The 27,851-nt window shown below is 49.3% G+C and overlaps 3 protein-coding genes across 11 annotated transcripts in view; 1 reads left to right on the top strand and 2 right to left on the bottom strand.

The window, feature by feature from the left end:
- Window positions 1-61: 61 nt before the first annotated feature.
- Window positions 62-18,639, bottom strand: TMEM184A (transmembrane protein 184A). 8 transcript variants are annotated; one of them, XM_038420646.2, is made up of 10 exons: window positions 18,608-18,639; window positions 12,012-12,208; window positions 9,492-9,749; window positions 7,747-7,912; window positions 5,914-6,004; window positions 5,745-5,820; window positions 4,621-4,712; window positions 3,448-3,617; window positions 3,092-3,289; window positions 62-1,475 (listed from the first exon to the last, which is right to left on the bottom strand). In XM_038420646.2, the coding sequence occupies exons 3-10, from the start codon at window positions 9,747-9,749 to the stop codon at window positions 1,225-1,227; spliced, it is 1,302 nt and encodes a 433-aa protein (XP_038276574.1). In that variant the 5' UTR covers window positions 12,012-12,208; window positions 18,608-18,639; the 3' UTR covers window positions 62-1,224. The 8 variants fall into 8 exon arrangements, with proteins under 8 accessions (XP_038276574.1, XP_038276570.1, XP_038276572.1 ...); XM_038420642.2 differs by lacking the exon at window positions 18,608-18,639 and adding an exon at window positions 18,447-18,535; XM_038420644.2 differs by lacking the exon at window positions 18,608-18,639 and adding an exon at window positions 17,970-18,099.
- A 1,768-nt stretch (window positions 18,640-20,407) lies between these two features.
- On the bottom strand, window positions 20,408-24,360 carry PSMG3 (proteasome assembly chaperone 3). Of its 2 annotated transcripts, none has more exons than XM_038419389.1 (3): window positions 24,232-24,360; window positions 22,467-22,699; window positions 20,408-20,948 (listed from the first exon to the last, which is right to left on the bottom strand). In XM_038419389.1, the coding sequence occupies exons 1-3, from the start codon at window positions 24,320-24,322 to the stop codon at window positions 20,796-20,798; spliced, it is 477 nt and encodes a 158-aa protein (XP_038275317.1). In that variant the 5' UTR covers window positions 24,323-24,360; the 3' UTR covers window positions 20,408-20,795. The 2 variants fall into 2 exon arrangements, with proteins under 2 accessions (XP_038275317.1, XP_038275318.1); XM_038419390.2 differs by lacking the exon at window positions 24,232-24,360 and adding an exon at window positions 22,787-23,504.
- Window positions 24,361-24,670: 310 nt separating this feature from the next.
- ELFN1 (extracellular leucine rich repeat and fibronectin type III domain containing 1) overlaps window positions 24,671-27,851 on the top strand; it is a 241,140-nt gene continuing 237,959 nt past the window's right edge. Inside the window, exon 1 of the mRNA XM_043493536.1 lies at window positions 24,671-25,822. The gene's annotated coding sequence lies outside the window, so the exon portion shown is untranslated. The remainder of the gene's footprint in view (window positions 25,823-27,851) is intronic.

Raw genomic sequence — 27,851 nt, 5'->3', positions numbered from 1 at the left:
TTTAAGAAGGGCTAGATGGCCTCCTGAGGTCCCTTCCAACCCTGATATTCTATGATTCACATAGGGGACATGGCCTCTTTTATAAAAGTGCACGTGTGACCCTAGCAATAGATTGATATGTGATCAGTGTAACCCCAGTAGGGCAGATCTGGGCGGGGGTTTGCACGCACACTTCCCACAGATGGGTCTGTGGTATTTAATTTTTGTAAATAGTTCTGGTTCTCTCCAGTCTAGATGAAGCCAAGTGCTAGGCATTAAAATAAAGCTGTTTCTTAAATTTAAGGAAGGGAGCTTAACAGCAAATGTTTTCAAGAAGAATAGTTTCCAGTAAGTGAATTCCAACCCTGCCAATCACAGTCGTGACAGTTCAATTCCCTGAAAAGAAATTGAATATGCCCTTTGGAATCCATTGGGCATTTTTGATCCACTCCAAGTGGATCATAGTCCTTTGAAGACACAAATAAAGAGGTTTCCCCCTCCCAGAAGCAATACAGGTGGCAGCCGTTGAATTTCATTTTAGTCCCTTCCTTGGGGATTATTAAATTTTAGGCAGGTAGGTACCAGAAAATAGCTCATTCATTCTCCCTCCCTCCCTCCCTCTCCTACAAGACTCCTGAGATTTCCACCCCCTCAAGTTTTAACCAAAATAAACTTTGGTAACTTACAAAATGTCAGAGCAGGAGGAGATGTGCAACTGACTTCCCAGTCTGCTTTCTCCCCGGGGGCTTGAGTGCCATTCATCTTTTTACTTAGGCCTAGAGCAGAGTCATGGTACGCAAAGCAGTTCTCTTCCCCTCCTCGCCTTTGTTCATCGGTGAGAGGACGAGCTGGACTCCAGCCTCCATCTTGCAGCACTGGTAGAAACTCTCAGGAGTCCTGGTTGCTTCCTGTCACATCATTCCCACAGCACCGATACAGATGCTAGTCATGCGTCAGAACACTGGCAGTGGGGCAGGTTGGTGGACACGAACCACTGAAGGCCCACCATAGGGGCCTAATGGGAATAGAGAAGAACCAAATCTCCAACATCAGCAGGGACAGGACAGCAGAAGTCAAGCACAGTTCAGCATCCCACCCCTCTCTGGTTCTTGCTTCTTTCCTTCCAAGCAACAGTTGGTCTTGGCTTCTCTGGTCCAGATATGTTGCTTTCTTTTGGATCCAGTCAGATTGCAGGGACAATGCGGTTTTAAACATCGCCCATGCCGCTGTCCTCTCAGCTCTCACCTACAGGTCATCGTCTGAGAGGATCAGCACTCTCTTCTCAATGGTTTTGCTTTTTTTGCTATTTTGCCTATCAGCTTTGGGTGCTGTGTGCCCAATCTGCCCAGGAGCTTTTGTCTCCGCCTCCTGCATGGACTGCTGGGTGTACTGCTGGTATGTGGGGGAGAAGTTGTGGATAGCATCCTGGACAATGTCCTGTGGGCTCATTGTCTCCTTCAGCCCACTAGAGATGCTCTGCATTGGGGCCACGTTTGCTGAAAGCAGAGATACTTGTATGAGTGATCCACTTTTAAAAGGAAGTGCCTCGCTAGACAAGGGAGATGGGAGGGCAGGAGGGACCAGACATAGAGGTCCTGAGCCTAGCAATGTAATAAAACCTCTGGCCAATAGGAAAGGAGTCCCAACATGCAGCAATCAAAGCACACTGTACACATTTTGATATGCCCTTGTAGAAGTGGAGATGAGTGAGTGGGTAACGTGAAACAGAAAGGGTTAAATCCATTGCCATCTAAATCCATCCACAGAAGAAAAGTTCCATGTCATTATTAAATGGACAACTAGAAATGTGGACCGAGATATCCTCCCCTGCTCTATACTCCAATCCTAGCAAAAAATAAAAGCTTGGTGCTTTTCTTCAAGCCATGAGCAAGTACAGCCTACGTGGAAGGTAGAAGGTGGGCAGCATTCAGAGATACAGCATGGTCCAAATACAAAGGGTGAAACACCTTTTCCAACAAAGGGATAAAATCCATCTCCTTACATGCTGCCCACACCAAGCCAACTGCTCTGACTCTCGGGAGCCCAGAGATCACAGGCAGGTCAATAGCCAGTGACAGAAGAGGATGCTCTGAGCAGAGTAAATCTTTCTCTAAGTTTCCTAGGAAGATGGGAAGCCATCCTTGCAGGATGCACATCCCACAACACCATTTAGGTGAAGGGTTTAGTTTGCCATTCCTGGGGGGAGAGGAACAAGAGGCCAAACTAGCCCCTTCCCCAACTCCCCCGCTTTTCACTCTCTTGCACATTCAGCCTTTGGAGTTTGAAAAGGACTCAAGGCCACAGAGCACACGAAGGACCAACCAGATACCTCCCCATTATAAAGAGTACAACTCCTTGAAACCACTGCCACCTACACCACAGAGGCCCTGCTCCAGCAGCAAAGGCTGGATGGGAAGTCTTCTGAGGCTATGCTACTCCTTGAGCAGCAATGCCGGTCCTTATTGGAGTAACACAAGGCTTCTCTGTTCCCATGGGCACCCAGTGTAGTAACTGCAACATTCCCATCTCTGGAGACAGAGGCCAGTCATGGGATTTAAAGTGGAGTTTGGGGCTTGGCAGGAGATAGCATCCCTTTTTATAAGGGATATTTCATCCACGCTGGTGGGCTATTACAGAGAGCAACTGTCATTATTACAGCAGCACTCAGGGGCCACACTCCATATCAGGGCTCCATTGTGAGCAGCAACCATGTCTTCATAACGCAAGATCAGGCAGCCTAGTTCAAGGCAAGAAGCCAGGACGACAAGCAGCAAGAGGGAATGGGAGAGGAACTCCATGACACATTTCAAGAGGTCAGCTCCAGGCACAACTTGATGATTTTGAATCCTTTTTGACACCGGGTGTTTCCCGACAACATTATCTGTAATATTAGCAATCCTCTGTCCCAGCAATCCCTCCCGAGAGGGCTCTTCCCAGCCATTAGCACTGCCTGAAGGCATCATGGGGAAAAGAGTCTAAAGGGAGGATTTAACAGCAGAGAGCCAAGTGGCTTTTAAGGCTCTTTACTGTTCAACTGAGAACAGGATCCCCACATTGCTTATGTGCCTGGGGCCCCTAAAGTGTAGGGAGGATGGCTTCAGAGGGTAGTTACCTGTTGAGTTTTCCTTCTTCTCTCTGTATACCTGGCAGGTAAAGGCATAGCGCAGAGCAATGGCGGCAAATAGCATCTCAATGCAGATTATGAAGTTCTGGTAGCCGGCAGCTACTGTCCCAGCTCCCACCTCCTTCCCATCAATGATTTGGACCTCAGGGATCACCCCACACTTCTCCAAGATGGCCAGCAGCATCCCTGTAAAGAGACGCAGAGAGGGGGTCAGTTCTGGTGTCCAGTAGGTTGTACAGCTACCATGGGTCCTTCCGCTGCCTCCCAACTCATTGGGTGGAGGGATCAGGTGCTGGGAGAGAAGAAGGGCCGTCCTCCTGGAAACCCCAAGCCCTAGGACCCACCTTGCCAGAAGGAGAGGAAGACGATGGCCTTGATGGTGAGGAACTTGAGTACTGGCTCAAAAGGGCGCAGGAGCTCCAGGGTGGCAAAGTAGAAGAGGAAGAGCGCGTAGAGGGCCATGCTGACAGAGAAGTTGTAGATAATGGTGATGTAGAGGTATCCACTGTGAATGCTGAAGAGAGGGAGTTACTGAGCTGGGCTGCTGGAACTACGCCCAACCACAGATCACACTGGCAGGTCGCCAGGAACAAGCTGCAGCCACTCCTTATCTGTGACACAGAGGCTACCTGGAGCCTACGGAGAACCAGATCATGAGGGAGTGTTACATACTGGAACTTAGTCTCTCCAGCTGCAGCATCTCCTCCACGCTTTGGATAAAGGCACCTGCAGCCCTATTGCAAGGGGCTGTGTTTGGCTGGGTGACAAATAGCATACAGAAACACAGGAAATTGCTACCATGGTGGCTCACTAGGCTAAGGGCTCCTTGGTAGCAGGATGGGAGGTTAAAGGTCCAGAAAGATCTTGGTCCAAAAATTAAAGTGCACAGCTAGAACAAATACAGTGGGTGGAAGCCAGCCACAGTCTAGTCCGGGAGTTAAAGGAAGGATGGGAGAGGCCCACGTTTGTGTATCTGGATTAACAGCATAAAAATCTTCCCTTGATTCTGAGGCCTCGCCTCCTATTGCACATCTATGGAAGGCATGCAAAGCCCTCCTCACCCCAGTACACGCCCCCCCAACCCATGGCCATGGTTACAATCACAGGGCTTAGAGCTCTTGGTCATACCATTTCAAGTTCACACACAGGAAAGGGCAACAGCCCATCTCTCCCCATTCCAAGGCTTGTCTGGGCCCTGTTGCTCCTGGGAGTTAAGATTACCATAGACCGCAACCCCCTTGAGCATTCGCTGTGCTAGGAAGAGCTCAATGGAAGAGCGGAGAGGGAGTCCCCAGTACAGCACGGTGCTGATCCAGCAGCCCCAAGGAAGAGCATTTAATTTCCCCATATCTGGTTTTCTTGTCCCCACCACTCCCAGAGCAGCCCCCTTTGAGAGAAAGTGCCCTGGGGATTTGGGAGGGGGAGGGGAAATGCCTTTGCCCATTCTTAGAGGAGAGGACTGATGCAGCCATCTCAGCCCGGGGCAATGGGCTGTCCCATCGTCCTCGCATTCTCACTTGAAGTCACCATCATGGTATTTCCCAAATGCCTGCAGGACAATGGTGAGGATCGCCATGAGGGGCTTCACAATGCAGAACTGCAGCGTCGCCTGCAGCAAGAGAGGAAAAGACGCCATGCTATTTCCAGCTCTGTGTTCAAGAGAGATCCCACCACGCTCCCACTGGAGGCACTCGCTGTTCTCCCAAGAGCTGCTGGGACCTCAGTACACACATTCCCACTCCACCTGATCCCAAGAGAAAGGAATTGAGTGTGTACTGGCCCCCCGCCACCTCCAGGATGGAGGGCAAGGAGCTCTGACATTCGGGGAGAAAGAAAGAAAGAGAGCAATTCCTCCCTCTCTTCAGATAGGGAGCAAAACACTTACACCACTAGCAAGGGTGGCCGGTGATATGGCGTGAAATAGACCAGCCCTTAGCAAGTGGCATGTCTGCAGCCACAGTGCACCTTACTGGCAGGATCCCTTCCCCCACATGCATCCAGCCTTCCCTGGCATCCCTGTGAAGTTCTCCAACCCAACCAATCACCACCCCCACCTGCCAGGTCTTTCTGTGGCCTTCCTGTGCCGAGAAATCCAGTCCTATCAACTAAAGCCTGCCCCTCATCAAACCCCCAGGAGCTTCCCCCTGGGCTCATTCATGAGCAGCGCAGTAAGGAAGCAGGGCTGTAGCCCCATGTAGCAGCAAACCCATTTAGGATACATAACTGAAGTTACCCTCCCTCCAGCCCAGGACAGCACCTGCACAGATACGTGCCAAAACTTGCCTGGTTGTAGGTGCCTTGGGTAATCAGTACCAATAGCTAAAGGAGACTGGGAGGACTAAAACAGGATCTAGGCACCCCAGTGGGAGGGGACCCTGACTCAGCAATGAGTCAAGAGGCAGAGCACATGACACCAAGCACAGCTGACTGCTGATGGCTTGGTGCCTAATGGGCTGGATGCACTACCTCACTTTGGAGGAAAACTCAAAAACTCAGGAGCAGGAGGGAAGCATGAACGCCTCCAGAAGACAGCAGGGAAGAACAGCCTGCCCAGAAAGACCCTTACAATTTGATGGACCAGGGCTCTCATTTAGCCTTAACCTACATAATATGAGCTAAACAGTCCAGGCCAGAAACCAACCTGCTTGCAGAATCTGAGGAACCCAATGGAATAGGACATTCCTTGCAGACAGCAGGTCCCATAAAGGCAACTGGACCTAGAATCAGAACACAATGAGAATTGGTGATGTCGGCCCTAGAGAGAAAGCCAGTGAAGGGGCCCAAAGAACGTGATAGGGACTCTGACTTACGCGATGGGCTTCCCCCGGATCTCAGACATGATGGTGCTCTCCCCTCCAAGGTACTCAAAGCAAAGGCTCAGGAAGCTGTAGATTACAAATGCTGACAAGACAAAGATGGGCATGTGAGCAGTGGATTGACGAGGCAGGGAGGTACTCATGGAAGAGCTACGTACATGCTACACATTAGTATTATTAGTTACTTTCTGGTAGTTAACCATGTCCTGCCTTCTGAGAACAAACTCTCCCTGACTCCTCCTGATGATGTAACAATCGCAGTGGGAGAACTCTGTGGGTGGAGCTTCCTGGACTAGTCTGACCTGTAATCAGCTCATTTTCTTGGCAGCTTGAGCTAGTTGAATTAAGTTTCATTAACAAACCCAATTTGGTATTTTTCCCCTTTCGCCTTCAGACTCTTACTCCAAACAGCATAAAACGCAATGGTGTCAACCAAACAATAACTTAAACTCCAGTGGGCTTAGGGCTCAAAGTGACCCAGTGTCACCTACTTCTTGGCTGAGTCCATCCGTTTCTCAACGACTCAAACCTTCATTTTAAAAATATTGCATTTCTGCCACAAATGGTGGCATTAAAAAAAAAAATTCCGTCCCAATACAACATGGATAGACAGTGCTGTGTTTTCTGAGTTTGCAGACTAGCTATAGCTCTGCGAGGTGTGATGGGTCCCTGTTCATAGGCCTTTTTGCTTCCTGGCTGGATTCCCACGGAGTTCTCTCCGCCTGGGATTTGATTTTATTTAGATGCATGCAAATGCTAAAAGATGGTGCCTGTTCATTGACACCGGGTGCCGTTGTATTTAAATTATCATACACAAAACCCCCAAAGCCCGTAAGTCCAGCAGCACCATTTATCATCACTCCCAGTGGTCCAAGCAACTTAAAAACTTCAAACCCCCTCCCCTAGCAGAGCTAGCCAGCTAACAAGCACATGCAGCGTGACTGGGTATCTCAGAGGTTGCAGATGAGAAAGACCCTAGTAGCTCATCTAATCAGGCAATCAGCTAGCCTGGGAGAGACTGCACAGTATAGTCCTGTTGAAACTGATCACTCAAGAGGGAGGCAGAGCCCTCCCACCCCCAGGCAAACATCTATTAAACTGCTGGAAACACAGACTTTGCTCTTGACATATTCTGAGCGTATTGATTGCATAGCAGGGAGTCTGATCTCTGGGATTTGGCATGAAGGGGGGCGGCTGGCAGTATCCATCCTTGGAAAAGGATTGGAAATATTTGCTGTTTGATGAAACCTGGCACAATCCAGAGACAAAAATTCTGTTCTTCAGAAGTATTTGGCCACAGGGATAATGGAGCCGATGGCTGTTTTATTCTGTTTTGCTCTTAGCCATCTCTGGCAAGGTACTGCTAGCTGCCCCAAGTGGAACTCCAGAGGTAAGTAGTTACCTCAACCCTCCCCTTCAGTTTGGTATGGAATTTTACCAGGGACATTAATCTCCCCACCCTGACTCGCAAGAGCCTTCTCCAGTGCCTCACTGCAGCTTAGGGGGCCCATCTCCATTCAGTACCAGCTTTGGTGACAGGGAGAGGAGTGGGTGTTGATCGTTTCCATTGGTCTCTGTGACAACAAACTCAAGAGTTACTATCAGGCAACCTGAAAACTCTCCCTGGGTTCCCTCTTGGACCCTGAAACACTGATCTGATTTGTGGGTGGGGTGGAGGGGGAGATGCCAAGTCACGCTGATGTTCCATTTTGCCTAGTTTCCACTGGAGGGGAGAGACAGACAAAACCCTTGTGCCCTCCATCACAGGTTCCTCCTGCACCATTCTCCTCCCAACCTGTACCATAGATGCCACCCCGCCTTGCTCACCTTCATAGCAGTCACGCACAGAGTTGAAGTACACATAATACTGGTGACTTCCAATGAGGAGGAGGCTGAGCCAGGAGTCAAAGGCGTAGATAGGCACAATGAAGAGGATGCGGATGATATAGCGCTGCTCATTAGGAATAGTGTAGTTCCTCAGGTGCATGTAGATCTGGAGAAAGGAAGAGAGTCCAGGCAATGTAGCGACATTAGGACCATAAGAGAAACCTGATGAAGAGAAGCCTAAAAGCAGATGTGGCAACAGCCATCAGGCCTCTGCTTTGTGGGTGCAGAAAGGAGCATCCCTATGTGGTTTTCCAGTCTTCATTTCCCTCCTGTCCACTTTTTGCTCCCTGAAACACAGCTACAGTGAGATCTCTTGACACCTGAATCAGAATCCATCCAGATACCCTGCCAGACTCCACCCGCCACCACATGGTCCTTGCAACCTGCAGGAAGCACATAACACATGCTGCCAAGACATTATGCAGAGGAAATCAGAGACTAGCATTCCTGCAGGGAGCAAGTGTGGGAGAATTAATCGCATTGTGTGGAGCTTTTATGCCTCTAGCCAAAGTACTGCCCACACCTCAGTCCTACCACCAAGCACCCTGCTATTCCAGTCCCAGTTCCTCTACAGCTTCGCCAATGCGATTTAGACCTGACCTGTCACATGGAATATAGAAGATTAGGGTTGGAGCACATAGATTCATAGATACTAAGGTCAGAAGGGACCATTCTGATCATCTAGTCTGACCTCCTGCACAACGCAGGCCACAGAATCTCACCCACCCACATCTCCTACTATTTCAGCTTGGGACTCCTAAGCAGCAATTACCAAGAGTACAAGAACTTTGCTGATACGGGGGGGGGGGGGGGGGGGGGGGGAAAGAGGGGTAATTCCACACCACGAAACAAGTGGGCTGAGATCAAATAACTCATTTCATATGTGACCCCAACCAATTTTAAATTTGGGTCTGCGGGGTGAAGTCAGTGTGTCTACCCCATTGCACCACTTGGCCCAGGAATTAACTGCCATATGAATACTAACGCTGGGCCACATTCTGCTTTCAGCCACACCAGTGTAAATCTGGAGTAATTCTACTGATTTCAGTGGAGTTACTCCAGATTTACACCTACATACCAAGAATTGGGCTCTGGGGACAAATATTTCAGTGGACACATGTGGACACAGAGGACACATGGCCTCAGACAGCAGGTGTCATGTGTTGTTAAGTGGGGAATGGGGACATTAGGAAATCCAGGCTCCCCAGAAAGGAGAATGGAGGACACTCCCATAACCTCAGAACTGCTGACGCTCTAGGAACTGTTACAGCTTCCCTCTGGGGTAAGCACTTTAGCTAAACACAGCTAAGAAGGGCGTGCAGGCAGCCACTCAGGGGAACTGAAGGACAAAGTCTGCTCTACCAAGCTGTTAGCACCAGATTTGAAAAGGCTGGACTCATCCCTCCTTGTAACATGCTGGTTTGAAATTGGCAGAGGCACCTGCTGTAGACACTATAATAGGTGGGAGGCCATAGCCAGGAGACGGAGATGCTTGGCTGTAAGTAAGGGAAGCAGTTAGAGACAAGGAAAGAGTCTGTAACTAGCTCAGGCATGGAGGCATTCAAGAATCCCGAGATTCAGCTGAGGTCCCGAGCAGCTCCCCTTGCCCTACCTCCCCCATCCCCATGTGTGCACACACCCAGGTCCAGGGGAACACCCCTCTCCCTACAGAGCCCTGCCTTTACCTGGTGGATAGTGAGAATCAGTGCCGACCACACGAAGATTCCGGAGATCACCTGCGCTGCTGAAGTGGTCAGGAAAATTTGCTGGCCATCTTGGGAGTAGTTCTGGAGGGTCCTCAGTGGGGAGTTGTCTTTAGGGGAGAGATGGCTGGAGTCTGTCAGAAGGACGATCCTGGTCTGCAGCGTGCTACCAGCCATGCTGGTCACGCCTACATCACCTTCAGTGGAAGCGGACATGCTGGTGTGTGTGGTGTTGCTCATCTGGCAGACAGGAGAGAGCAAAGGTAAATACAACAAGGAAGGTGATTAGAGAACAAAGACGCAGACAGAGAGGGGGCAATGAGCAAAGGTAGAGCAGTGGGAGGAGGAGAAATACCAGGAGTGGGGTAAGCACAAGGAGAGGAGAGAGGAAAACAGCAAGGGAAGCACAAAGGGAAATACTCAGCAGATGGGGCAGATGAACAGATGTTTTTATCCCTGACATCCTTTGTCAGATCAAGGTCTCGGCTAACATTAGAACCTTTTCCCAGTAGCCTTCCTCTTGAAGCAGGGATTTACTGAAATGCACAAGAAACTCTGGAAGCCTCTTTCCTGGGCTCTGCCCACAGGAAGGAGTAAATATTGCCCACAAGGCAGTTCCCTGGGTACTTCCAGCCAGACTCTCATGGGCATCACAGGGCTCTTACGAGAAAACTCGTTCCCATCAGACTGCCAGGCCCATTGCACAGGCCACATAGCCCAAAGAAGCAGCAGCTTTTGGGTTCTTATCCAATAGGGAAGGTCACCCACCATCACTCAAGAGTCTCTTAAAAACCAACCAATCACTACATCATCTGCTTCTTCGCTTCTACCGGGGATGATGCCCAAAACCCCCCACAAGCTCAGCAGAGCCACCGTCAGGAGCGGAGCCTCTTGTACACAGAGTCAGCTTGGTTCCCTGTCTGTCCATCCCTGCTTCATGCACACACTTCCTGGTCTTTCCTCCTACTCTTCCCTGGGCTGTCCTGCCAGGGGCTTGTCACACTTTAGGGAAGGAAAAAGGTCTCCTTGCACCTGTGCCCAGGTGAATTAGTCTCTGACCTGCTGCTCAGGGTCCCCTATGATCAGTTTCCCTTGCCGGTCAGAATCAGCGATTTAAGGGAGGGAGCAATGACCTGTCTCAGTCAATCAATAGAACCTCAAACCGTTTCCCACTCAGAGACAGAGGTAGAACCTTGCCAATAAATCACCAAGGCACCGATTGCCCAGGCAGAAATTCCTGCTGACATGCTGTGCACACATCACTGTTGCCTTGGGAATGGACTAGCAGCATGAAAGACTTGTGGCTGCCTGAAATTTTGGCCCCCATTCTCCTCGGTGGTCTAGCGCCAGGAGCGAACACTGGTGCTACCCTAGAAGCCAAAGGACTGGCACTGCCCATGGTTCCCAGAGCCACAAGCCAAGCAAGAATAAAAGCTACAATCATTTAATGGTAGGATATAAGAACAGGAATCTCTGGCAAATTACCCACCATTTCCCGCAAATTTCAGAGGGCACAGAAGATCAGGGAGCCGACATGAGTTCTCTGTTTGATCTCTGCCCATCTCAGATGGTTTCAAGACAGCAATCTCAGGGCCAGATGACACACAAAAAAACTTCAGGGAAAGCAAAGTGGCCTTATTCCACTATGGTTCTAAGATACAAAGGGCACCTTGATTCTACCCTTGGCTGCAATTCCCGCTGTGTTTATGTATCCAAGATCAAACTGGAATCCATGTCTCATTTTTAACACTTAAAATAGCTGTTGTATCTAGCTGTGTGGTCAGTGTACCAATGTCCTCCAACCCAGAGCCAGCTGCATTTCAGTGGTGCTGCATCTCATAGCTTGTCAAGCACTTTGGGATGCATGTAAAAATTCTATTTTGCCAACCCTGGAGCATAGCAGAAATCTCTCAAGACTAGAGTCCTGCAACCCAGCTGGGGCCAATCAGCCCTTTAGGAAATCTCCACCACCAATCACCACAATAGAGTCAGGTCAGTGTCTGGCAGGCTTCCCCTTCCCAAGCCAGACCTCATAAAGGCAAAGAACAAAGTATTTCCAGAGCAAACAACATTCTGGGCACCATGTCCCCTATGTCTGGGAACAGAGAGGACCGACCTCACAATACACTTCTTTTGATGGGTGGCCTCAGACCCAAAGGCCTCCAGACACCCCAGCTGCCATCTTTGGCCTTTCATTTCTTCAGCTAAACTGCTTGTGTAGCACCTTGTATTCCAGGAATCCAAATAGTTTAACAACACTTGGATTTGAAAAGAGTCTTTAACAAGTTTCTCCCATAAATGGATAAACTAATAGATTTCTCCTTTTCTCCATTAATTAACTGCATCTCCCTGAAGCAAACCCAGAAGCCAAAACTCCCACAGGCTTGTGGGAGAAAAGATCCATGTTAGAGGTTGATCCCCGCTATTAATAACTATTTAAATAATGTTAAAAGAAAGAATTCTCCATGCAACCCCCTTTTCCGCTCCCCGCACAATTCCTACCTTGCAGGAGAGGAAATTCAGACGGTGTCAAGCCAACAGCCACATGCACCAGTGACTAAAAATATCTCTTCCCCCACCATTGAGAGGGGAAGGGCTGGGTGAGAAGAATTTACTTGCAAGTCGAGAGGTCCCAATTGCAGGCGGTGTTGCCACTCACGTTGGCAAGGGCTCAGAGTTCACCCCCAGAACATCTGTACCTGGGAGAAGGAAAGAAGAGAAAGAAACAGATAGGTGGAGTGAAGGAGAAGATCGAGTTACCAAGCAGTCACCTGACTGCCAGCTTTCTCTGTGTAACAAAAACATTGTTGGATTCACAGCTCATTTCTAGCCCCCAGATTCAAGGGAGAGCAGGGAGCTGTCCTTTGGACAAACTGATACACCAGAGACCCCGCCATATAAACATTAACAGGATGGCACAGATAGCACAGGATTCGTGGAAATGTGAAGGAGGGAGTCAAGATTTTCTTTGGTTTTTAATAGCTATGCCCTTCCTTATTTGCTTTGTGATCAGCCCTGGAACAGCCTGGTACAGTAGCTGTGCGTTAGTGCTTGGACAGCTGGTGGCGGCCAGGCTGGGTCCAACCCCTCCTGCGTCCTCTGGGAAGGAGTGAAGCAGTTTTATGAAGCAATCCAAATGCAGACAATATTCTAACACAGGGAGGGAAAGCCTTAGCACCTAATCTATGAGGCATTGGTATAGCCAGTAGGTTGTGATGACACAGGAAGCAAGAGAGCCATATTACTATCTAGTCCTGTTTCTTCTATGTGCAGTGAGTCAAAGCAGGAGATGCACTGTAGATATCTCGACCCAGAAGACTTGCCCATGAAGGCTGTGATTTATGTATTGTAGTACCTAGGAGCCCCATTCAAGGGCCAGGACCCCAGCATGCTAAGCGTGGTACAAATACAGAGCAAGAATGACAGTCTACACAGATTCTCTCCCCTAAGCAGCTCAGGAACAGCTCCCACCCCTTTATGTGAACACATGTCTGAGGCAGGAAGGCCATACGGGATGCAAAACCATTTCGCAACCCAACGCCTGCTGGGAATCTGAATGGACAGCCTGAGCTCCACCAAGCACGATGTTCAGAGCTTTGCCAGGTACGTAAGGATTCTAAAAGCAGTCTTGAGACACACAGGGAGTTCCTGCTCCACCAGTTGTACTGGCGAGTTTCTGCCTATTTATTTGAAAACTGCACACCAGTAGAGAGTCTCAGGGCAGCTCTATAGCGTTTTGATTTTGGTCACAGAGTCGCATGCTCACAGGTGAGAAAAAACCCTCAACTCTCCAAAACTAAAGAGGAAGCCATCTTTAAGGCCAACTGACCCTAGGCACTTTGGCCCAGATCCTCAAGGTATTTAGGCTCTACCTTCCATTGAAATCAATGGAAGGTAGGAGTCTAAATACTTCTGAGAATCTGGGCCTCCATCTTCCTGCCTGCTCTCCAAACACTCAGCTTCTTGGATTCTGCTCTTTAGTTGACTCTGGATCAATAAAGTCAGTGGGAGTCTTCCCATTGGCTTTGGCTCAGGCCCAGAGACCTTTCAGGATAATAGACTCCTTCCCAATTGATGATGGGGCACTCATATAGGGCCGTACAAATGCAGAGAGTTCTACAGTTCAATTTGAAGAGCACCATAATACAGAACACTTGGGTGCACCTTCCATCATGGCTCATCAGACTCTTAGGGAGAGTGAGAAAAACTTCTAAAGCTTCTTATTAAAAGCCAAGATGTCTCACTCTGATAACACAATTATTCAAGAGAGATGCATCTCCCCAGAAAGCAGGGAAGGAACAGCACCATGAGCGGCCTGGAGAAGACACAGAACAGAACAAGACTCTTAAGAAAATAGGAAAGGAAAATGTTGCTGTCAGGCCCCAAGACAACACAACATGCCCTCCCAATCCTCCAAATACACAAGAACATTTGGGAGGCAAAGCTGTAGATATGAGGGCAATTAACATATGGACAAAAAAAAAAAAAGGAGATTAGCTCTGATGGAAGTGTGCCAAACTCCAGATGTGGTTTTACTCTGAAAAACAACTCTCAAAATGGCCTGGAGGGGCTCCATACTTGTATCTCAATCAAATCTGATCACTTTACAAGAGGAAGGAGGTATTTTTCTAACAGCCAGTATCACAAACTCATCCAAGGACCAGGCAGTCCAGCTGGGTTATTTCCTGCTCATGAATCACCTCCTTTAACAAACATTATGCAGATCACATCCTGCACTCACATCTTTGCAACCTCCACTGCCCCAATTAGTCTTCGTCACAGGTGCATAGGTGAAGTATGGCTGCAGAGGAGTAATGGAGCAGAGCTGGACCTGTATTATCTGCATCATGGGCAAGGATGGGGGAGAAGGAAAGAACCCAGCCTGCCAGATGTCAAAGTGATCTGGGTAAGACTGTCAGATCTTGGGTTCATTGGGCTGGTAGTGAAGGGACTTGGGGAGGGGGAAGGGAAGGAGGCATTTTTCACTTATGAGATGAGAAAAAAAGATTTGGAATCAATCATTGACACGTGACAACAATGGCAACCTCCCCCCCTTCCCTTATTTTAACATATACTTAGAGCAGAATCACACTTTCAGAGGCTACAGCACTTACTCCAGCACCCAGCATCAGTAAAATAATTAAGGCCTACATAAATGCCAGTTTTGTTAGCCTCTAAGGTGCCACAAGTACTCCTTTTCTTTTTATAAATGCCAGTGGCCTTTTCAACCCTTTGGGGTTAGTTTCGGTTATAAGTAAAATGTGTTTGGTCTCATCCTACTAACCATCTGCACACACCCCACAACTGATTTGACACAATTAGCAGACTGCGCCTCAGGACTGAAATACCCAGTGCAAGTGGCAGCTTTTAGTCTGCCCTGGGGGCCTGCACTGAAGCAACCCCCTGAGTGCCTCGCTATCCATTGCTTGAATCAGGGCAAATCTCCAAAGCAGACAGGCCTCTAGTCCCAACTCCATCACCACAGGCCAGCCCCCATCTTCATCCACTGTGTCAAGTTCTTAGTTCCATTCACTCACTTCCAACTTTTCTTTCCTAAACTGAAGGCTGGACCAGGCCATGGAGCCAAATGGAAGCCACAGGAGGCCCCTGCCTCAGACGTTTCATCCAACAACAGGCTGAAATGGCAATGTGATATTTAGTGCCACAGGCTGTGGAGCACGAGCTGAGCTCTGTGGAGATACTAATATGTGCCCCTGAGGCATCAGGCCAACTCTCCCTTGTATCCAGCCCTCATTGGAGTCTATTGTAAATTTCTGCTCCCCCTCTTTAACAGGAAAGATTTCTCTACCACCCCACAAAGCATACATCATTTCTTGGCCCTTTCCCTATTCTCCCCCCCAAACTGTGTGGAACTGAACCCCTCTGGCTGCCCTGTTAGGATATGACTCCTCCCTACCCCAAACTTGTACCACACAGCCGGAGGCCCAATCAAATGGCTTGGGCAGGAGATTTAGGCCAAATTGCCTAGTCTTAGCAGCTGCACACTGGCACATCAGCTGCTCTCTGGCTTTGATCTTAGCCAGCTGATGGAAAATGTTGTTATCAATAGGTTTTATTAGCTTTCCTAGCCCAGGCTGAAAAGGAGTAGGAGCGACAATCAGGAATAGCTATGATTACATAGCCTTCAATCCTGCTGAGATTACTGCTGTTGTAGGACTTAATTAACAGTTTATAACAACACTCATTAAAAACAAAAACCTCTGCATAGTGCCGAGTTAGAATTCCCAGCTCTGGAATGCAATTAGATACCAGCTGTGCTGGGTAACTGGTCATTTCCAAGCAGCTAAAGACCCATTTGCTTCCAAAACAGAACACAGAACAGCGGGAGAGTTTGGGAGGAGGCGAATAGATACAGCAACTAAGCAACTCATACCCTTGACAGACCATATTAAAGCCCACATCTAATGGAGGCCAGAGCTTAAATATGTCAAGCTATAGGTTTTAGAGTGGTAGCCGTGTTAGTCTGTATCAGCAAAAACAATGAGGAGTCCTTGTGTCACACTGAATCAAAAATTCCTTCAGTGTAAGACCACCACTTTATGGAGAGCATTAGACCATAATACTGCATACCCCAGTGTTCAATCACAACTAATATCACACAGCAGCTAACTCATCCCAGAACAAACAAATCCAAAATACAGATAACTTCATTTACGGGGTGACCCAAGGACAGAACTTTCTCTTAATCCTAATGAGGAAGGTCTCCTTGAAGTGTGGTCTAGTATCTTGAACATGGGATTGTGAGCCAGGATTTGTGAGTTCCATTCCTAGCTCTGCTTCTAACTCACCTGGTTTGGATCATCTGTAAAATGATTATAATACAGGTTTCACCTACCTCACCAAGCTGCTGTGAGGCAAAGTTAGGGTTTGAGACCCTCGGAAAGAAAGCATGACATGTTATTCAAAGTCACCCCATAGATGCCTTCTGGTTCTGATGAGTCGGTACAACTGAGTTTCAGCTTTGAAATTTCAATCTCTTTTATACTGTAAATTAAAATGAAGTCTACACGGAATACAGCTTATCAAGGCAGGATATTACTCATGCCTACAGCTTGCACCTTAATTGCACCCTTCAGAGTTGGGAAGGATAACAGAACTCCCATCAATAAGCATCGAACAACTAAGCTGTTCCTCACTCAAGCAGGCAGTTTTTACAAAGTATCCTACCACTGAATGGAGAAAAACCAGTCCTACTTCCCACAGAACAAAGCATACACTTTCCACTGATGAAAAAGAACATGCCATTCACCTGCCTCAGTCTTACTACACTACAGTCACATGACCTAGAAGGAAGTGCCCTTTAACCTACTACTAGACAAACACCAATATAAGTGAAGCACTAGATGTGCCCCACCCCAAGCCTATATTTGCTATAGGATAGGATTGGAAAGCTCCTGTCAAGCCAGTCACCAGCAGAAGCACAGATCTTTCCTCTTAGGAGACAGGTCGAGTTAGCTGGGTTTCTATGCTAGTCTCTGCCATTATTTTCAGGGCAGCCCACCACATCTTCATCCCTAAACAGATCCCATGCGTGACTGGTGAATGGCATAAGAATTTAGGGGCTTGTCTTCCCCAAAGTGCTGACTGCAGAGGCAAAGTCGTCTCAGCCACAGGGATCATCATCTAAAAGGAAGCCAGCTCTCAGGACTGGGTGCATCATAGAGCTGGGTGGGGACTGCAGGCCAGACATAGGCAACCCTGACAGATCTGTATGAGGGGCCCTGCAATGGAGCTGTGGAGAAGGTTGCTGCAGATTGGAAGCAAGGGGCATTGGTGGACCTGTGGGAGTGGCCAGCACTGGACATAGGGGCCGGGTGCAGGTCTGGACCCAGGGGCATTGGCGGAGCTGCAGGAGGGGCCAGCACTGGCCACAGGGGATGGCTGCAGGTCCAGACCCAGGGGCATTGGCGGAGCTGCATGCAGCGCTGGGTGAGGAGCTGGAGAGCACTGCAGGTCAGGATGGAAGTTCTCTGCTGTCAGGGTACCTGCTCCCTGCATCCCCCAGGTGGTTAGTTTCCAGGCCCCAGAAGTACCCAGCTCAGGCCAGACTGCACACAGGACCCCACCCCTCGGCCGCAGAGCCGAGGGTCCGCCCCTGCCATGGCCCAATCACTTTCTGGCTGGTCCACACACACCTGAGGGGCGCTCTGCCCCAGCTCACGACGCGGCTCACTCGGCTTTGGGGCCAGGCTGCTGGGGGAGGGCCCTGAGAAAGGAAGAAGAGGGTCAGGCGCTGGGGGGGGGGGGAAAATCTGTGTCCTCCCCTTTCAATAGCGCTCCGCAACCCCTGCCAGCCTGCACTATCTTGGGGCAGCGCTTCCCCCCCCCTCCATGCGCGCTAGATCCTGGAGGGAGCAAGGGACTCCCCATGCCAGCTGCTGCTGCTCCCGCCCCCACGCCGGCCCAGGGCTCCCCCTGAGCCCGGCCGCCTCCACTTACCCCGCCCGAGCCCCAGCGCGCCCGCCCAGCGCCTTGCTCCGGGAACCGATGCTCTTCAGACTCGCCCTGCAGGGTCCCTTGGGTACCTACCACCCCATCCCACTGAGCGCCTCCCTCTCCGGCACCTCCACCTGCCTTCCCCCGGAGTCTCCTCCCCCCGGGTCCCGTCACCGCCCTCTCTCCTCCCGCGCAGCTTCTCCTCTTCGCGGCAGTTTCGGGGGCGTTCATAGGTCTCTCCTCTAGCCCCCCCCCCCAGCTTCGCTCCCCCAGCGCCTGCAGCCCTCCAGAAACTCCCGCCGTGCACAGATCCTGTCCGGGCTCCCGCCTGCCTTGCCCCATACTGAGACAGAGCCCCCCCTGTTATCGCTACTCGTTCCCCCCCTCCTTCCGCGCCCCGCTGATCTTGCCCGGATCCCTTGATAGCAGACAAGGCAGGTTTGATTTCCAGCCTCCTATTTAAAGAGTTGCAGAACTTACATTTCACTCTGCCACGCTTCCCTGCTGTTTGATTTCACGCCTGGCTCAGAGCTCCTCCCCTCCAAACACCTAGGCAATCCTAATCGCTGCCCAGCCCCACGGATACTACACCCAGCAACCCCTCCCAAGAATGCCCCTTGGTTGTTCCCATGCTCGCCTACCGTATTTTGCAACAGCTGGGGATCTCCGAGTAGATCAGTGCATGATAGCTACCAAATTGTGCCTGGCTCTGGCTACTACCTAGGAAACCACACAGGAAGTGCCACTTGCACAAGGGCCAGCGAATAAACCCAATCTTCACTCCGTAGGCGTGGCAATATGGTTTGGAAAAGTTGTAATTTGTTCAGGGTTTGGAGAAGCACAATTCTTGGCCCTTGCAGGGAATGGAATGACAAGCAGATAGCTTGCCTTGCAGAAAGGGCCAGTGCATTTGCTGTTTATTGGGGCACACACCTGCCTTTGAGTCACAGTGGTACATAAAGCCCCGATGGATTCTTTCACACCCATCACCTGTCTCTAACTTAAAACATATAGGGAGACAGTAAAAAACCAGTTTAACTGACTGCCACTTTAAGGACCAGCCAGTTGGCTTCCAGCTTCCCAGTCTGCCTGCAGATGTGATGACAAACAGCATCTCTTAATACCGATGGTGGTTGACCCTTGTAGCTTTTAGGCATTTAGAACTGATACTCTTCAGAATATAAAAAGAAAAGGAGTACTTGTGGCACCTTAGAGACTAACAAATTTATTAGAGCCTAAGCTTTCGTGAGCTACAGCTCACTTCATCGGATGCATCCGATGAAGTGAGCTGTAGCTCACGAAAGCTTAGGCTCTAATAAATTTGTTAGTCTCTAAGGTGCCACAAGTACTCCTTTTCTTTTTGCGAATACAGACTAACACGGCTGCTACTCTGAAACCTGTGATCTTCAGAATATAGTGGTACTATTTTGTATTTTCATGGTGGGGGTGCAATTCTGGTTCAATTTGCAGGATGTCTTTATCCCCGGAGCTGGTAGTGGCTGCGAGTACAGTAAGGGCACAGTGTTCAAAAGTTCAGAACTGGGAACTGATTTGTATTTTTCAGTGGAAATTCCTAAATCAATACAGAAATAATATTGACAGACTTTAGGGCTTCCAGTCCTCCTTGGTCAGGAGAACAGGAAAGAATGAGAGTAGGGAATGTAACATGGGAGGTGGGGGAGACTCTTAGGATTATGACACAGATGCAAACCCCATGGCTCTGGAAAATATAATTCTGAAAAATGCAATTAATTGTATTTCCCTTAAGAGGACACTACAAGCATGAAGCTTTTAAACCTAACTTTTAAAATTATACTTTCTGATACACAATCCTTTCAATAGTATGTCTTGATATTTGAAAAAAATATTAAAAATGTGTAAGGTTTTTCTACTCCTTTACTGATTTTTATATTTATAAGGGTCCTTTCAGCCAGGGAGAAACTGACTAGAGCCCCCGTCTTGCAACTGGATCTAGGTAGTTGAGCCCTTGTGCCTATATGGAGCCCTACTGAAGTCAATGGGGCTTCAAGGCAGACACAAGCATTCACCAGTGAGGATCCAACTGCAGGATCAGGGATTGACCTATTCAGTGAAGCTCATCATCACAAAATAAACAAACTGAAAAAAAGAGACTAATATTTTGGTTTGATAATTTTTTTCAGTGACAGCAATGTTAAGTGTTACCCATCACTACAGTAGGTACTATATTTCAAACAAATATAATTGTCAAGTTTATGGTTTCTCTTTAGTGGCAGAAGACAGGGTACCCCACCATGGTATTAACTCACTCACACTGTCAAAACTTACAACTCTTTCTCATGGCCCCTAGTCAAGTGTCAAAATTCATCCCTATTTTAAACTGCATACCATTACCCCGACTTTATTCTGACTCCAAATATTTAATTTAAACTGATCATGGGGAATAAACAGGTAACATTAAGCATTTGCCAATGTGTATTTTTATTCATTCTACATCACATTTTACACTTTACAGTACAGTGTTTCATTATTACATCGCTTGAAGCCATTTACTTCTCTGGACACTGCTGCAAAACCATACACAGTTTTCCAAATATACATCCCCCACCCAATGTGATGGAAATGAAATTTCATTTTGTGTTAAGAAAAACATTCTAACTTCACTGCTAACTGCATGGGCTCCAAACTCAACAACAGCAGCAAAATCTCCCAATGTTCTACATGGTAGAGAAAATTAATGAACTCCTCAACAAGATCCAAAATCAGCATAAAGGCATGTTTTGTCCTTTTAAATAAACAGTAGTAGGTCACTGACTCAGGATCCCTTCCTTGCATCCAGACAGCGCAGCTTCACCACACTTGGCAACTTCGGATCAACTCCTGCAGTGCTTTTATTCCTTCCATGCTCTTGTCCTTCAAAGCCATAGCCAGGAGAACAGGTTTGTTCCCAGCTTCCTGAGACACAAACGTCACCAGGTTTTTAGCACAAACATGGATGAGGGGCTGAAAAGCAAAAAAACACAGTCCTTCAGTTGAGAGAATCTTCTCACCCTATTCATTCACTACTAATGGAATGCTCCTGGAGTATCTTTTTACTAAATATATTAAGGGCTTATCTATACTGGGCTGAAACTGGATTTGCTGACAAGTAAATGTAAAGACAGACAGGTCTTTACATTCACCACAGACGTTGAAATGGTATCATAGCCCTTGGTTAAAGCCCCAGAGTGATTTTGATAGATTAATATAAACTTTAAAAAAAAAAAGATGAGGCTAAGGAGGGCATTAGCAGGAGAAAAGGGATACAATTCCCTTTAATTGGGGTTTCTCTAACAAGTATGCCCAATTTGTCCAGATTTTACTTACATCCATCTTGCTACATATATTTAGCTGAAGTTTATTTTTGTTTCGTTTTGTTTCAACACTGGTTTGTGGGTTTTGGCAGCATGCATCACCAGGAAAGGCTAGGCAGGAAGTACTTCGTTCTCATGTTAATCAAAGTCTTCCTCAAGGTTGTTTAGATTAATTAACATACAATACAAAGGAGCAGATAATGGACATGTATGTAAAACCTGGGGAAATGATTTCTGCCATATGTAACAGGAAGAGCCACTAATTAACATAGGGTAATATCAGAAACTGAATATACTCTTCTGCTCCATTTTGACAAGTGCACATCACACCAAAGCTGTAACCATCCTGTCTACGGGCAGACATGACACGTCCCACATGAAGAAAAGAAAGCCTATTATTGAAGGGTGAGAACTACATAAAGACAAGGAGTACTTGTGGCACCTTAGAGACTAACAAATTTATTTGAGCATAAGCTTTCGTGAGCTACAGCTCACTTCATCGATCGATGTGAGCTGTAGCTCACAAAAGCTTATACTCAAATAAATTTGTTAGTCTCTAAGGTGCCACAAGTACTCCTTTTCTTTTTGTGAATACAGACTAACACGGCTGCTACTCCGAAATCTGTCTAATTAATGTTTTCCAAAATATATTGTTTTCTCTTGTTTCTGTAAAATAGTCAATGAGAACTCATTTTAAGCCAAAATGAATTGGATAATTGACTTATCTAGGGAATCTAGTGGCAAGCACAATTGGGGAATGGGTAGGAAGCTGAAGTTGATTATGAGAGGCAAAGATTTGGCGAAAAAGAAGTGGTGGGATGGGAAAACTGACTGGGACAAGCACCTGAGAAAGGCGAGTGAAGGCCATTACACTTGCCCCTGAACCACTGAAGTCAACGGGAGCTGCAAAGCACCATAAGAATAACCGAGTATGAAGTGACAGATCCCATATATGCCTTCAGTGTAGATTCAATTAGACATTTGTTATGTTAAATGCCAGTTGAATGCCCAAGCTTTATTGATGAACCACTCCTCCCCTAGTACAGGATTCTTTAATCTTACCACTGCACAACTACACATCAGCCGCTTAGCAGCCTGAGCAGGCTCGAATTTTGAGCTAGTAAGAGATTCACCCTCAATCTTCAGGACTACATGCTCTGCTTTGTACCTCATCTGTTCCCAGCAGCACTTTTGTGGTGAGTGAAGGTTTGCTGATGTCATTGGCTATTGTGCTGGGGTCCACAGAGACGAGTGTTCCCATGTTCCCATACTGCGTCACCACCACAAGAATGGAGTTGGAGAAGGCCGTGCACACCACCTCTGTTGGGACGCCCCTCACCACCTCCTCTCTCTGCTTTGAAGTCACAATAGGTTTTGCTGCCATGGCAGAGGTCTTCATTGCTGAGTAAAATAATATATTAGTATTAGATATAAAAACATTAACTAAGGGCCATAAAAAGGCTGAACATTTTATTAAATTTAAAATACCTGTTAAGTTGTTTTAATGATATAAATATGCCCAGAGAGGTAAGCAACAGGTGCAGCTGTATCAGGAACATCTGATGTCTGGGTCTATCTGACTCAGAAGTGAATTTTAACTGCCCCTCATTAGAGAGCTACACTTAGGCTACACATACATGTTGCTATTTATAAGTTTTTATGCCATTCATAGTTTGACACTGATTACAACTGTTTTTGTGTCCCATACAGCAGATCATATAGTCCTGTTAGGCTTGGGTCCTGACTCCCAGAGCCGAGGTCTTCTGGTTCCTGGTCCCCACTAGAGCATAGTTTCTCTCAAGCAGTGGTGTAGCCAGCATGGGATATTTGGGTGCACCCCGACTTCTGGTGAGGAGGGCAACTATGGGGAAGGGGGGTCGGGGAAGGCACGAGGGATTGGGGCCCTCCTTCCCTCACCCCCTGCAGCTACACAATGGATGGACCCTCTGGCCAGGGGCTCCCCAGGGCCCTGGGTGCGCACCCAGCTGTGGGAGGAGACGCTGCTCTCCAGCGCGCACAGCTCCCAGCTCCCTTCCAGGTCCCACCGCCCTGCGCCAGGCCTGGCTCCCCCAGGCAGTGGGCTACCTTTTTTGAAGATCTCCTCTACCGCTCCCGGCCACCTGCTCACTTGCCCTCCTCACAGTGGGGGATTAGCCAACCCGGACCCCTGGAAAAATGGGTGCTCCCGCGCCCCCACCCAACGCTCCTGCCAGGGAGCGGGGTGGGCGTGCCGGGGCTTGCCCCGCTCCACCCGACCCCGGCAGCAGTGCCAGGTGGGCAAAGCGGAGCAAGACCTGCACCTCAACCCCACCCCCTGGCAGGAACGGGGCAAGCGCTGGGGCCAGCGCAGAGCCGGGGGTGGGCTACGTGTTTACACCCCCTGCTCTCAAAATGGGCCAAATCCAAAACCATTTTGCCAAACTTCCCTGCCCCAAATGTTGCGGCTTGGGATAAAACGGGGCTCGCAGAACCGCCCGTCTTGCGCTTAAGGGGCCCCCCGTCTTTGGAGCCTGGCGTTCCCAGGCCAGCGAGTCGCTTTGGGCAGCCGTTTCACTTGGGCCGAAGATCCCGGGGGGCAGGAGTTGGGCTGATCGCCCCGAGCCACCATTCGCCCCGTGCCCCCCTTCGGTCGGGATCACCCCACGCGACCCTGGAGCCGGCTCCCACCATGATCCCAGCCCCAGACGCAGGGCGTGGGCAGGGTCCCACCACGGTCCTACCCGGAGGCTGGGCCGTGGAGCCCCGGGCAGGGTCGCGCCCGCCACGGGCCGTGGAGCCCGGTAGGGAGCCCGGGGCCCCGCCAGCTCCAGCTCTCGCCCCGGCCGGAGCTCGCGCGGCAGCGGCAGCCGCCCCGCCTCCAGGCCCAGGAAACCGGGCGCCATAGCCGGGGCCGGCGGCGACCGAGACCAGGGGCCTTCCCGCAGCAGCCTCACCCGGGCAGCTCCCCTCTCCTGCCCGGCGGCTCCCTCGCTCACCGGCCGCCGCTGAGTCCGTCTGTGCCGAGCCCCCCCCCCCCCCCAACATCCGGGCCCCGCAGAGAGGGAGCCGCCCCCACCCCGCGCGGCCCCACCCAGCGGGGAGCCCCCTCCCCCCCCAACATCCGGGCCCCCACCCCGCGCGGCCCCACCCAGCGGGGAGCCCCCTCCCCCCCCAACATCCGGGCCCCCACCCCGCGCGGCCCCACCCAGCGGGGAGCCCCCTCCCCCCCAACATCCGGGCCCCCACCCCGCGCGGCCCCACCCAGCGGGGAGCCCCCTCCCCCCCCAACATCCGGGCCCCCACCCCGCGCGGCCCCACCCAGCGGGGAGCCCCCTCCCCCCAACATCCGGGCCCCCACCCCGCGCGGCCCCACCCAGCGGGGAGCCCCCCCCTACATCCGGACCCCTCAGAGAGGGGAGCCCTCCCCTGGGTCCCTGCAGCACCACTGAGCGGGGAGCCCCCACTGCATTCAGGCCCCTCAGAGAGGGGAGCCCTCCCCATACCCCTTCCAACCACCCAGGGCCTTTCCAGCCCCACCGAGATGGGAGTCCCCCGCATCTCTCTGGCCCCACCAAGTGGGGAGCCCTTCCTGCATCCAGGCTCCATCCGAGCGGGGAGCCCCACCACATCCCCTCCAGCCCCCCTGCATCCTGGCCCCAACGAGCAGGGAGTGCCTCCCACTTCCCTGTTGGCCCTACTGAGTGGGCCACCTGCTCCTCCACCTCCCAATCCCATCTCTCCCAAGCCACACAGAGCGGGGAAGATCTCCATGCACCCAGCTCACCCTAACCCCCACACTTATCCCTCCCAGCCTCGCAGAGCGGGGAAGTCCCCTCCACACCCTGCTCCCCAAACACCCGCTGTCTCCACAGAATGGGAGTCCTCTGCACACCCCACTCCGTCCATGTCCCACCGGCCCCATACACAAGGAAGGCCCTCCAGAACCCTGCTCACCCCATTCCACATGGCCTCACTGAGCGGGGCAGACCCTTCCATACCCCTGCCCTACAGAACTGGGTAGGCCCCTTTTCAACCAGCTCATTCTTTACTTCCTGCAGTCCTACAGACCATTATAGACACTCATCATACCCCAAGGCAAATGGGGAGGAACCCCAGCTAACCTGACAGCCACAGACAGCCCCATCTCTGGCTTGCCTTGCCCAGTGCCTATGAGGGAGGGTGGTGAGAAGGAAGAGGTCTCTGAGCCAACAGATTCAATCCCTCTGAATATAGGCACAGCACTTTCTCCTGAGCCCGCTTTCCAGCCTAGCAAGCCAGCTTTGGTAGCCGCCCTGACCCAACTGTTGAAATGCTGATGTTCCTTGTCATTTAAACATCTCTAAGGCATCGTCTGTATAAACTCCAAGGACATTCTGAAATGGCCTTGACTTCCTTTTGAGCTATCTTCTGCATGTTTTAAGTTCTTTAATTGCTCTCTTGGGATGTTTTCATCTATTCACCAGCTACAGCAAAACTCATGCTGCAGAAAAGTCACCTGCTCTCTCCAAAGAATCCTAGCTTCCCATCGATGACCAGAATGTGAAGGTCTGTGTGGAGAGATGGAGGTTGGGATAAGGTGAATCTTAGCAATTTGGAATAGCAATTTGGAAAGCAGAGAATAGCAATTTGGAAATGGTTCCCTGTTCCATATGGGGTTCTGAGCATCCCCGGCTCTTCTCTTAGCATGTTGGCACCCAAAATGTTAAAGGTCTGACTGAAATTGGCAAACAAGAAGGAACTCAAAACCAGGCCTGTCACATTTGAGTGGAAGGGACTCTTCTTTGTTGTAAGTCCAGTGCTCCATAGTGTTTGCATCCATGGCTGTGTACATTGTAATGGCTGTTTCCTGTAGATTTGAATGAGTCATTCTGGATGGCAGGGTCTCTCTTTTGGCCATTGAACTTTTTGGGAATGTTTTCAGATGTAGGATGCTGGGCAGTGTGAGGGATCAGGCTACAAATTGGGTAAATCCTGCCTTTTGGCTTGTCATGGTAGACAGCATGGCTGATGTTATAATTATGTATTATTTGCATTATTGTAGTGCCTAGGAGGTCTCAATGTATGATCCTGTAATGCAAACAGTTGCATCCTTTTCAGCAGTTCCACATTCTTCTTCATGTGCCCTAATTCATTTTTTAACCAAAAACTTAATTTAAAGTAGCTTGTCTAGAGTGGCAGTGTGGCCAAATGGGTAGAGCCCTGGACTGGTTCTGTTCCCAGGCCCGACAGGCGACCTTGGGCAACTTACATTCACCACTCTGTGTCTCAGTTTCCCCATCTGTAAAATGCAGATATATGATTCAGCCTCCTTTGTAAAGGGCTTTGAGATCTACTGCTGAAAAGCCCTAGAGTGGGGTATTATTGATTGACAGCTACCACACACAGGTTTCATGATAGAAAACAGACATCGGTTTGACAGTGCAAAAAAAGAAATACTAAAAATGTAATACATATATAATAAACATCTCAAAAACTTCAGTTTCTTTTTGTTTTCCCCAAATTCTTGACCTTTGCTCAGCCCAGAATAACATTTTTGGCCTAGATATACATCCCTAAAAATTAGGATTTCTTAAAGAATATCCAATGCAACCTTCAGCACTGCTGAATGTAACACTATGAATTATATAAAGCTATATGACAGGTTTCAGAGTAGCAGCCGTGTTAGTCTGTATTCGCAAAAAGAAAAGGAGTATTTGTGGCAACTTAGAGACTAACAAATTTATTAGAGCATAAGCTTTCGTGAGCTACAGCTCACTTCATCGGATGCAGTGAGCTGTAGCTCACGAAAGCTTATGTTCTAATAAATTTGTTAGTCTCTAAGGTGCCACAAGTACTCCTTTTCTTTTTGCATAAAGCTATATATAATGCTAAAATAAATGTCCCCCAAACCTTTATTTCCATTTCCCCCCCCCCTCACATCCTGCCCTCCTACCACACACATCAATCTTGGCAACAAGAATTCTGAATTTCAGATCATCTGTCCAGACATCTTCCTTTTAAAGGCCTAGTGTTCTGAATTGTTTTTGCATGAAAAGTTTAAATGAAACGTTGAATGAATTTAACTGTTAGTCATAGTGTTGAGAGTGTCTTAATAGACCTCCAGAGGGCAACAGAGTTCCATGGAAAGGCTCCGAACAGACTAAAGTTGCTGCCTTTGCTTGATACACAGAAGGGGGAGTCTTGATACCTTATCATCTGGCAAATCCCCTGTTTTCCAGCCCTGTGAAGAACTGACATTTCTCTCCTGTTTACTGGAAGCATTCAAGGGGTTGCCTGTGTGACTGAGATAATGGCAGCTGCTGTCAATAAGTCCTCCTACCACCTCAAGAATGAAGTTTATTTCCACTGTACCTTCCTGGGAGGAGAATTTCATCTTATGAAAATAAAGGGCTTCCTGGCATCCTTTTTTTGCTGTGTCCTTGTTAACCTCTCCGGTCTCCTTTGTACATGGCTGGAGGACAGGGGGATCCATTTGATCTCAGGTCATAGGGAAACATCACTCCTACCTGCACCTGGGGGACAAGCATTACTTTAGGAAGTAGGAAGAAAAGGAGTACTTGTGGCACCTTAGAGA

Source organism: Dermochelys coriacea, chromosome 10 (genome assembly GCF_009764565.3).
Source record: "Dermochelys coriacea isolate rDerCor1 chromosome 10, rDerCor1.pri.v4, whole genome shotgun sequence".
Lineage (NCBI taxonomy): Eukaryota > Metazoa > Chordata > Testudines > Dermochelyidae > Dermochelys > Dermochelys coriacea.
The sequence above is the reverse complement of the archived record's forward strand: the minus strand, read 5'-3'. Positions and strand labels throughout refer to the sequence as shown.